We start from the raw sequence: 11,590 nt of genomic DNA, 5'->3' as shown, positions 1-11,590 counted from the left end.
TAAAAGTGGAAGCTTGTGCTTAGCTTTGTTGCATTATATTGAAACTTTGTTGATGTTGTTATTGTCATGTGTGTTCTGGTTATTTGAGCATGATAAAACATGAGTCTTTATATGACAATAAAACAAAGCTTTGTTGCGTTTTTTTTTTTTTTTTTTTTTTTTTTTTAGTGGGGATTGGGGGTGCGCCAACCCGGTTGGGACATAGAAGGGGGTGCGCAAGGAAAAAAGTTTGGGAACCGCTGATCTAGAGCAATTTATGTGCCAAGAGAGATGATGACTCCTCCACAGACCTTGAGCTGAGCGGCCTGCCATTACCGCTTCCCAGCCAGTGAGGGAAGCACCTGTCGAGATAGCAACTCGATGGCAAAGAGCTCCCAACACCGGACCCTGGGACAGGAACCAATGTTTCCTCCATATAACCAAGGTGCGGAGACACCATCGCGGGATCTTGATCATACAGAGTGGTTTTCCCCTCGGGGAGAACTCCCTGGTCCTGAGCCACCACTGCAAAGGTCTCATGTACAGCAGGCCAAACTGTATCACATTGGACGCTTCTGCCATGAGGCCTAACAGTCTCTCGAACTGTTTCACAGTGCGTGACTGGCCTAGCTTTAGCTCTTTCGTGGCTGTGAGGATAGCAGCTACACGAGCGGGCGATAGGACAGCTCGCATCGTGACCGAATCCCAGACCACACCAAGAAAAGTGGTCCTCTGTATTGGAGAAAGCACACTCTTCTTGGCATTGAGCCTCAACCCCAATCTCTGCATTTGGCGAGGACGACATCTCGATGCCGAACCACCAACTGCTCTGATTCCGCAAGGATCAGCCAGTCGTCTATGTAATTCAGAATGTGTATGCCCTGCAGCCTAAGCGGGGCCAGAGCTGCATTTACACACGTGAATGTGCGGGGTGATAAAGCTAGACCGAATAGAAGCACCCGATACTGGTATTCTTTGCCCCCGAAAGAAAACCTCAGGAACCTCCTGTGCTGAGGGAGGATGGAGACATGGAAGTATGCGTCTTTCAGATCTATCTTGAAAAACCAGTCCTCGGATCTGATTTGAGTCACGATCTGTTTGAATGTCAGCATCTTGAACTTGAGTGTCTGAACTGAACGATTCAAAAGACGAAGATCTAATATGGGACGCAATCCTCCATCCTTTTTTGGAACAATGAAATAACGGCTGTAAAAACTTGATTCTCTGTCGGGTGAGTACACCTGCTCTATAGCCTCCTTTGCTAACAGAGCTTTCACCTCTTGCTAACAGAGCCTGCTCGGGATGCACTAACGTGAGCAACACCCCGTGGAGGACGAGAACCAAATTCTGAATGATAATCCAAATTTGAATTCTGCAGATGCTTCCACTCTGTCATAAAATCTACTAAGGGAACCAGCCTCTCGAGGCTGGCCTCTGGTGTAATTGAAACAACCAGTTCGGGGACCTGAAGCATACTGGCAGGACACACCCGAACTGACTGTTTTTGAACCCCCCTCAGAGGGTGCGAGTCTGACGCAATGTCGAGTTGACACTGTGCCAGAAAGTCTCTGGAGGCCGCTGCGCCCTGAAGCACCAAGGGTGCCGGGGTTGGCAGAACGGTCCCCTGAGGGCACTAAGATGGAACGGGCACCGTATACCGGTTGGGGATGCCCTCACTGGTCTGACGCTGGTGGTGTCAGGACCTCATTTGAGCCGAATCCTTCTTAGCCTGGAGAACGGTCCTCAGATTCTGCTTTGAAGACTTTGGCTGAGAGTGTTGGGTCTGTTTCCAGTATTTTTGTGGAGGGGCACGAGATGCAACACTCTCTTTTTGTTGTGCTCGGTATGAGCAGCTAGACGGCTGGAGCTGCTCACGCCCAGCAGCCCCAGCCTCTGACTGCTTCTTAGCCTCCTGGAACCTCTCAATGACTGAATTAACAGCATCGCCGAAGAGGCCAGAAGGACTAAGAGGAGCATCTAAAAGAAAAGCTCTATCTTTCTCCTTGATTTCGGCTAAATTGGGCCAGAGGTGTCTCTCAGTGGATACAAGGGCTGCCATAGACCGCCCAATTGCTCTGGCAGTCTCCTTAGTAGCCCTGAGAGATAAATCTGTGGAGCGAGAAGTTTCTCGAACCTCATCGGGCCCCACTCCCTCACTTCTGTCCAAATCCCCTAACAGGTCAGCCTGATATGCTTGGAGCACTTCCATGGTGTGAAGGCAGGCTCCGGCTTGACCTGCTGCCGTATATGCTTTATAAAGCCGAGGCCTTCAGGGACGATGCTGAACCGGGAGACAGATAGCTCACAAGTGTCTGTTCTGCCCGGGGCATCGCCCCATAGCCATACTCTTTCAACCCCCTAATATCTGAATAAACGTGAACTTGGGGGCTGAAAAGACGGGACGAGTATGGCTTACTGTGCAGACCGGGAAAAATGGAAGGCCCAGTGATGGAGGTGAAACATTAGATGTAAGGAAGCTTTATCTGCGGTTCATTCAATATGTAATTTATTTACAGCACGAGAAATCACCTCCACCAGCTCCTAATACGCTGGGGAAAGATATGGCGAATCCTCTTCCCCCCTGATTGTGTCACTTTCAATGCTCAGTACATCTACCTCCTCGGAGCTAGAGTACTGAAGCATTGGGCTCTCTTCCCGGACGGAAGAAGCCGCAGCACGGGCTTACGGCACCAGAGAGAGCCGTACCCGATCCCTCGGACCCGTCTCCAACCCCGATGAGAGATCCATTTGCTGCAAGGATGAAACGGATGAGCTTTTATCTCTTCACCCGACCGTGACGTTCATTCTTTCCATTGGACTAGTTGACATAGATGCTTCAGACGCAATGTCTGATCAAAGAGGTCAAAGGTCACCTCAGAGGTCACAGCTCATCACATATATTTCTTTAAACAGTGTTATATCAGAAAGCATTTAGTCAAATCTGAATGAGTGAGTGTTGAGAAGAGCTGAGGATCTTCTAATATCAGTGTGTTGAAGTGTTGTTTCTCTCTCTGCTGGAGTGTGTGTTCACTCGAGTGGAATAGAGGTTTTTGTACGAGCGTTTCATTAGATTGTATCACTGTGGTACACATTCGGTGGAGGAACTAAACTGGTGATCGGTAAGTCTGTCGATTTAATCACCTAATAAAACATACAATTTAGATTTCAGAAAGTGTTTTAAAGTTGAAACAAAAATAAAATGTTTTAATAATAATGATCATTAGATATTGTGGTAAAACTTTACTTGAAGCCTTCATGTATAATGCATTATAAAGGTATCAGTGATGTAGATTATAATGCTTTATATCTTTTAATCGGATAATATTATAATGTGTTATAACTGTGGTTACAGTTTTTGATGAGATCAAGTCAAGTCAAGTCAAATATATTTATATAGCGCTTTTCACAATACAGATTGTATCAAAGCTGCTTCACAGTATCAATCAAAACAACTTAACAGTGTTTGATCATACATGCATTATAATGTGTATAACAATATATAATTAATGCTTTAAAAATACCTTTATAATGCAATATGTATAAAGGCTATAATTAAATTGTTACTGATATTTTGTTATTACAAGAATAGCATTGTTCCTTTAAAAAAAGAAGAAGAAAAAAGAAATACAATTCTAAACATATTTCCATGTGTCCAACTATGACTTTATTCAGTTTATTAGATTTTTTGTTTTCCCTTCATTTATTTCTACACCGAGTTCATATTTAGTTCATCTTTTATTGTAGAAATCATACATGTAAAAAGAGATTTGACATCAGAATGTAAATGTTGCTACTTTCTGTAGTTCAGTCAATGATACTGAATCTCTTTTGCTCATGTTGTGCTTATAATTCAGTGATTTATAATATAAGCAAGATTTATACAAAATATAGGTATGTTTAGAAATGTTTATTCAGGGTTTTAATTCTGTTTGAAATTGAGTTTTTTTTTTTCTGAATATCCAAGTAAAAGTTTACTTTATTTTGAGATATAAAATCTTTTAGAATTAAAGCATCATGTGTATTGCTGTGACGACCTCTGCTGCTGCTTTTGAGAATTGCAGTTTGGTACCGGAGCCCACTAATTGCCTCAATTGGCAGTCAACTGGAAACACCTGTGACCGTGCCTTAGACGCTTCTTAAGAGATCACCAACTGAGCCAAGGGAGAGGGAACTTTGGTTTTGGACTTTGCTTTTGGACTTTGCCTTTTGCTTGCGTTGTATTTTGTTACTTTTTGCATTTACATTTCAACTTCAACATTGCATTACACTTTCGACCATGCATCTTGCTTTACACACTGATCTTGCTGATGAATACAGAAACACTTCTATTTTCTTTAAATGTTTTCATTTTATTATTTAGTTTTGTCTTACTTTTGAAGTTAAATAAACATTACTTTTGAGCTTACAATTTGGTTTACGTGTGTCCCTTGTTTTTGTTGCTTCCCTTGAGCCAAGGGTCGTAACAAATTGGGGGCTCGTCCTTGCTTTGGTTATTTGATTGCGTAAAAAAAAAAAAAAAATTGGACGTTTAGTTTGATAATTGATTATTTGTTGGACACACAAAAATGTTTTTGTGCCAAAGTCAATTTGTTCACCGTGTGAAATCACCAGTTGGTAAGTACATGTGCAATATTGTTTTTTGAACGTGAGTTTTCTCTGATAGGCATAGCGGCATGTTTCTTTTGAGACGTGTCGGATTTGTTATTTTTGTGTAGTGTTGTGGTGAAAGTGGGTAGTAGTAATTATCTCGGGAGCACATCCGTGGTGTTGAAGGCGTCGCTGGTTTGACCAGTTGCGTTTTTCACCCAGCGGGCTATAGTGCATAAATACCCCCCACCAGTAATCGCATGAAGACTAGGGTTGAGTTAGGTAGAGGTACTGGAAAGGTAGAGGGAAAACTCTCGTTATTTGATTGCACTGTGCTGAATAAATTATTCTGGTCATTTTAGCATGGCTGATATTGATGAGTTTGTTAGTTCACCTTCTCATGAATTTTTGGACAGGTGTACTAAAGAGCAATTATTAAGTATTGCTGAACGTTATGAAATTGTGATTAAAGATAAAAGGCTCAAAGATAATGTTAAAGTAGCTTTGAAAATTGAGTTGCTTGAAAAAGGTTTCTTAGACCCAGAGATGGAGGAATATGTACCAGTGGCATCTGAATTAAAAAGTAATTTGTCTTTTGAACAGCAAAAAGAGCTGCTACAATTAAAGATGGACCATGAGAAGTTAAAACTGCGTGCGGAACAAGGTAAAATGGATTTAGAAAAGGCAAAATTGGATTTGGAGTTTCTCAAGCTCAACCTGATGAAAGAAGGTAAGCTTTCTAGTTCTGGTCAGGAACAGAGTGTGTTGTTTTCAATCAATTCAAACCTAAAACTTATTCCTAAATTCAATGAAGAAGATCCTGATACTTTCTTTACTCTATTTGAACGCATGGCAAAATTAAGGAACTGGTCAGATGATGATTGTGTTGCGCTGTTACAGTGTGTGTTAACTGGGAAAGCACAAGTAGCATTTTCTTCATTGTCGGTTGATGATTGTAAAGATTATGATAAAGTTAAATCTCTAATCTTAAAAGCATATGAATGTGTACCCGAAGCATACAGACAGCGTTTTCGATTGCAGAAAAAAGACCAGTTGCAAACAAACTTAGAATTTGTGTGTGATCTGAGAAAACACTTTAATCATTGGTGTTCAGCATTAGACATTAAAACATTGGAGGATTTAATTCACTTGATGGTGTTGGAACAATTTAAAAATTCCGTCCCGAGCCGTATAGCTATGTATATTAGTGAGCATAATGTTAAAACGCCAGAGGAAGCGGCAATGTTGGCCGATGATTTTGTACTGACGCACAAAACCACTTTTGTGGATTGGCATGCTCGTGATGTTCAGTATGTAAAGTCTCCGTCTAAGAGTAACCGTGTTTTCACGGGAAATTTTGACCCAAGCAAGATTTGCAATTACTGTCATGAGAAAGGACATTGGAAAGCAGATTGTCCTGTCCTTAAAAATAAATTCAAACATAATGCACAAAATTCACATGCTTAGCCTTCTGCTCTTGCGGCACCAGTTCTGTCTTCAGGGAGTGAAGTTGTTGAAAGTAAAACACTTGATGTTGATTTCTCTTCTTACTCGCCTTTTATTACAGAGGGGCGTGTATCCCTGGTTGGAGAGAAAGAGGAAATCCCTGTTAAAATCTTGCGGGATACTGGCGCAATGGATTCATTTATTTTGGAATCAGAATTGCCTTTTTCCTCGCAGTCTCATACTGGTGAGAGTGTGTTAATTCGTGGAATAGGACTGAATACTCTGTCTGTGCATCTTCATAGGGTAAGGCTTCAGTCCGATTTGATTCAAGGTGAGGTTGTAGTGGGAGTACGACCAGCTTTGCCAGTTGAGGGGGTCCATATTATTTTGGGAAATGGACTGGTAGGTGAACGTGTGTGGGCTGATACGTCAGTGTTTCCCATAGTGACCACTGATAATAAAATTGAAACTGAACTGAGTTCTTTGTGCCAGGATTCAACGTGTGTTGTGACTCGTGCAATGAAACGTGCCAATGAGGATGAAGTGTGTGATCGAAAAGAGATAAAATCTGATCAAATCTGCACTAAGTTGTTTATGCCTGATTTGTCTGCCTTGTCTTTTCCTGTTTCTGCAGAGGATTTAGGAATAGAACAGCGGACTGACTCCTCTTTGGATGAACTCTTCCAGAGTGCTGTTCTTCCGGTAGAGGAGTGTGACGTTTCCCGTGGATATTTCGTTCACAATGGAGTGTTGTTGAGAAAATGGAGTCCTCACAAAGATTTTGTTGGGGATCCTGTTTTCCAAGTAGTTGTTCCTACTAAATTTCGACAAATGATGATAGAAATTGCGCATGATCAATTAGGTCATCAGGGGGTGCGTAAGACTTATGATCGCCTGTTGCGATATTTTTTTTGGCCGCGATTAAAACGAGACATCTCTGCTTATATTAAGAGATGTAAAACCTGCCAATTAACGAGTAAACCGAACCAGGTGTTGAAACCTGCTCCGTTGAAACCAATTCAGGCTACTGGTGAACCTTTCGAGCATCTTATTGTCGATTGCGTAGGGCCACTTCCCCGTTCGAAGTCTGGTAGCAGTTATTTATTCACTGTGATGTGTTTGAACACACGTTTTCCTGCGGCATATCCACTGCGTACCATTACGTCTCGTTCTATTGTGAAAGCTTTAACCCAGTTTATATCCGTTTTTGGTATTCCAAAAATCATCCAAAGTGATCAAGGTTCGAATCTCACTTCGCATCTCTTCCAGCAGGTGTTAAAACAGCTGCACATTAAGCATAATCAATCTACTGCGTATCATGCACAAAGTCAGGGTGCATTGGAGAGATTCCACCAGTCGTTAAAGTCACTTCTCCGTGCGTACTGTGTGCAGCTGGATAGAGATTGGGAAGAGGGTTTACCATGGATGATGTTAGCTGCACGTGAAGTAGTCCAGGAGAGTACGGGTTTCAGCCCTAATGACTTGGTCTTTGGCCATAATGTTCGTGGACTGTTGTCTGTATTTCAGCAGGTTGGTAAAGCTGTAGAGCCTCCTAAAAACTTGGCGTCATATGTTTTGGGGTTTAAAAATCGACTCATCCAGGTTAGAGAACTAGCTAAATTAAATCTGGGAAAACATCAGAAAAACATGAAGCAATTCTATGATCGTACGGTTGAACATCGAGTGTTTGTACCAGGCGATCAAGTTCTTGTCTTACGGCCTATTGTATCTTCTCCTTTTGAAGCAAAATTCGATGGCCCATTTGTTGTACAACGAAAGTTGACTGATGAAAATTATGATGTCTCAATGCCATCACGGAAAAAGTCAGTTAAACGGTGCCATGTAAATCTATTAAAACCGTATTATGAAAAAGAAACCAAACCTGTAGAAAATTTGACATTTTTGCATCCAGCACTTTCGGCAGTTTCTATCGGTGGGGGTAATATGAGTTTGGTGGGTGAGGAAGAGGAGACCATTTCGCCCGATGATTGTGTTTTTCGCGGCCGTTTGAATAATTCAGAGTCCTTGCACAACTTGGAGTTTACTCTCCGTCATTTATCTCCTGTAAGATGCCAGGAGTTATGTGACTTATTACATAGTTTTCCCGAATTATTTGATGATGTGCCATCGCGTACAGATTGGGTTGAACATGATATCGATGTTGGGGATGCAAAACCTATTAAACAGCGTTTTTATCGTGTTGCACCTGAAAAACGGGAATTGATGGAGAGGGAAATTAAGTATATGCAGGATCACGATATTGCAGTACCTTCTTTTTCTGAATGGGCTTCCCCGTGTATTTTAGTTGGAAAGTCAGATGGTACAGTAAGATTTTGTACGGATTTCCGTAAAGTTAATGCATTAACAAAACCGGACTGTTTTCCTTTGCCCCGCGTCGAGGACTGTGTGGACCAGGTTGGCTCAGCCAAGTTCGTCAGCAAGTTTGACTTGCTGAAGGGCTATTGGCAGGTGCCTTTAACCAAGAGAGCACAAGAAATTTCATCTTTTGTCACTCCGTCAGGATTACATTCTTACCGGGTCATGAGTTTTGGCCTGCGAAATGCTTCGGCGACTTTTCAACGCCTCATGAACCGAGTAATTTGTGGCCTTGAGGGTTGTGCCGTCTATTTGGACGATTTAGTCGTTTTTAGTGACAGTTGGGAGTCTCATTTAAAACGGTTGCGTTCGGTGTTGAGACGTTTGTCTGATGCTCGACTTACAGTGAACTTGGCCAAATGTGAGTTTGCGAAGGCGACCGTGACGTATCTCGGGAAGGTGGTAGGGAACGGCGAAGTGCGTCCGATACAGGCTAAAGTGCAAGCCATTCAGAATTTTCCTTCCCCAACGACAAAGAAAGAGCTTATGAGGTTTTTAGGGTTGGTAGGATATTATCGATCTTTTTGTCGAAATTTCTCTACGGTGGTGGCACCGTTGACCGACTTGTTAAAGGGTAAGACGAAGTTTTTATGGTCTTACAGTTGCGAATTGGCTTTTGAGAACGTGAAATCCTTGCTGTGTTCAGCGCCTGTGCTTATGGCTCCGTGCTTTGACAAACCTTTCACGTTGCACGTCGATGCCAGTAATGTTGGAGCTGGAGCTGTCCTTCAGCAATCTGATGTGGATGGAGTAGACCATCCAGTTAGTTTCTTTTCGAGAAAGTTTAACACATACCAACGTAATTATTCTGTGGTCGAAAAGGAAGCGTTAGCCCTTATTTGGGCCTTGCAGCACTTTTCTGTTTATCTTAATTCCTGTGCACCTATTGTGATCTACACGGATCATAATCCATTAACCTTTCTCAACTCTTTGCAGTGTCCGAATCAGAGGTTGGTTCGGTGATCCTTATTTTTGCAATCCTTCTGTCTGGATATTCGACATATACGAGGATCGGAAAATGTGGTAGCTGATGCGCTGTCACGCGCTCCTGATGCACTCTAATCTATTGGATTTGAATTTATTCTCTTTGGCGTTTTTGGGAGCTGTCTTCGGCCCTGTACTTGGGTGTATACTTTGCCTGTTTATTGAGATTTGTTTGTTTTGTTACAGGGATCTTTGTGGGAGTCCCTGTCTTATGGGGAGGGGTGTGACGACCTCTGCTGCTGCTTTTGAGAATTGCAGTTTGGTACCGGAGCCCACTAATTGCCTCAATTGGCAGTCAACTGGAAACACCTGTGACCGTGCCTTAGACGCTTCTTAAGAGATCACCAACTGAGCCAAGGGAGAGGGAACTTTGGTTTTGGACTTTGCTTTTGGACTTTGCCTTTTGCTTGCGTTGTATTTTGTTACTTTTTGCATTTACATTTCAACTTCAACATTGCATTACACTTTCGACCATGCATCTTGCTTTACACACTGATCTTGCTGATGAATACAGAAACACTTCTATTTTCTTTAAATGTTTTCATTTTATTATTTAGTTTTGTCTTACTTTTGTAGTTAAATAAACATTACTTTTGAGCTTACAATTTGGTTTACGTGTGTCCCTTGTTTTTGTTGCTTCCCTTGAGCCAAGGGTCGTAACAATTGCAATGTGTAGTTTGATTTCTGAGGTTTGATTTAAATGTATATAGAGGTTGTGTAGTTTGTATATTGTATATATAATACAATCATGATTTATAGAAAATATGTGTATGTTTAGAAATGTTGATTTTATTGTTATTTTAAATGTTTTTCTATCACTGCTATAATTTTCTTTTGGTCTCCGCTTTAGTCACACTTTCAAATTGAGTTAAATATCTATATATTGTGGGACATAAAACTATTGGAATTAAAACAATGTCTATGGTTAAATGCATTCATGAGGTTTGATATAAATCTATACAATATAATACAAAAACCATTTCTGTATGAATCAATTGTGTTTTAATTCTGTTTGAAACTGAGTTACATTTTCAGTTGAATATCTCGAAATTTAAGATCTTTATGTTCTGAGTAAAAAAAAACTGCTGTAATTAAAGCAGTCAGTGTATTATAATGTTGAGTTTGATTTCTGAGGTTTGATATAAATGTATATAGTGATTGTGTAGTTTGTATATTGTATATATATATAAATATATTTTGACTGTAGTGAAGCTGAATGGCATGAAGGATCAGATGCTGGAGATTTGTCCTGCATTCCTCATGTCTGCTGCTTCAGTCCTGTTGAAATGCTGTGAATGTGCAGTGCAGTGTGTTGTGTGTGTGTTTGTGAATGTGTTGTGTTTGTCTCCTGCAGCTGGTCCCACAGTGAAGCCCTCAGTGTCTCTGCTGCCGCCCTCTTCTCTGCAGATCTCTGGAGACTCAGCCGCACTGCTCTGCCTGCTCAGCTCTTACTCTCCACAGGGGGCGCTGGTGAGCTGGACACTGGACGGGTCAGAGGTCACCGAGGGGGTTCTGACCAGCGCAGAGAGCCAGCAGGACGGCCGCTACAGCCGCAGTAGCGTCCTGACCCTCAGCAAAGCACGCTGGGAAGAGGGAGAGCTGTACGTCTGCAGAGTAACACATGATGGAGCTCCTCATGAGGTCTCGTTCCACAAGAGCTCTGAGTGCTGATGTTTCTCTCCTGAAGATGAGCCGTATCTGAGTGTCCTGTGTCAGGCAGGATTCACATGAGTCTAGTGCTGCAGCTGTAGTGCTTTACAACTCCATACTGAACGAGTGTGTGTGTGTGTGTGTGTGTGTGATCTTTCAATCTGCTGTGTTTGCTGCAACATTCAATAAAGCTTCTCAACAATTTCACTTTGTGTCTGACAACATCATTCAACTAACAGATGAAGATGCAGGAGCTTTTCAGAAGGTTGATGTCGCAGTAAATGTCAAATAAAGCTCTTGGGGTTTGAACATGGTCTCTGGAGACAGAGCTGCTCTATTCTGAGAGATCACAATCACTCCACCCTGACAATGCAAATGGGCTTTTCAGTCTCACTCTCTGATTGGTTACATGATCTGGACTGGAACACAACAGTTTCACTTCTGCAAAAGAAGCTGATGGTATTTAAAAAATAAAAATATAATACAAATAATTTAAGTGACTGATTGCAGTGTGTTCAGTTTGATTGACAGGGATCATATATTACACCTAAAACATGATGATCATATT

General features: G+C 41.8%; 1 gene segment (V, D, J or C); it reads left to right on the top strand.

Annotated features, from left to right (window-relative positions):
• The first annotated feature begins 5,235 nt into the window (after positions 1-5,235).
• On the top strand, positions 5,236-11,160 carry LOC130083219 (immunoglobulin lambda constant 7-like). The segment is given in 3 exon segments: positions 5,236-5,296; positions 6,647-6,724; positions 10,727-11,160. Coding segments are annotated over 3 exon segments (456 nt in total).
• Positions 11,161-11,590: the final 430 nt, after the last annotated feature.

Source organism: Rhinichthys klamathensis, unplaced genomic scaffold (genome assembly GCF_029890125.1).
Source record: "Rhinichthys klamathensis goyatoka isolate OS25496 unplaced genomic scaffold, OSU_Roscu_1.1 h1tg000054l_1, whole genome shotgun sequence".
NCBI classification, from domain to species: Eukaryota; Metazoa; Chordata; class Actinopteri; order Cypriniformes; family Leuciscidae; genus Rhinichthys; species Rhinichthys klamathensis.
The sequence above is the reverse complement of the archived record's forward strand: the minus strand, read 5'-3'. Positions and strand labels throughout refer to the sequence as shown.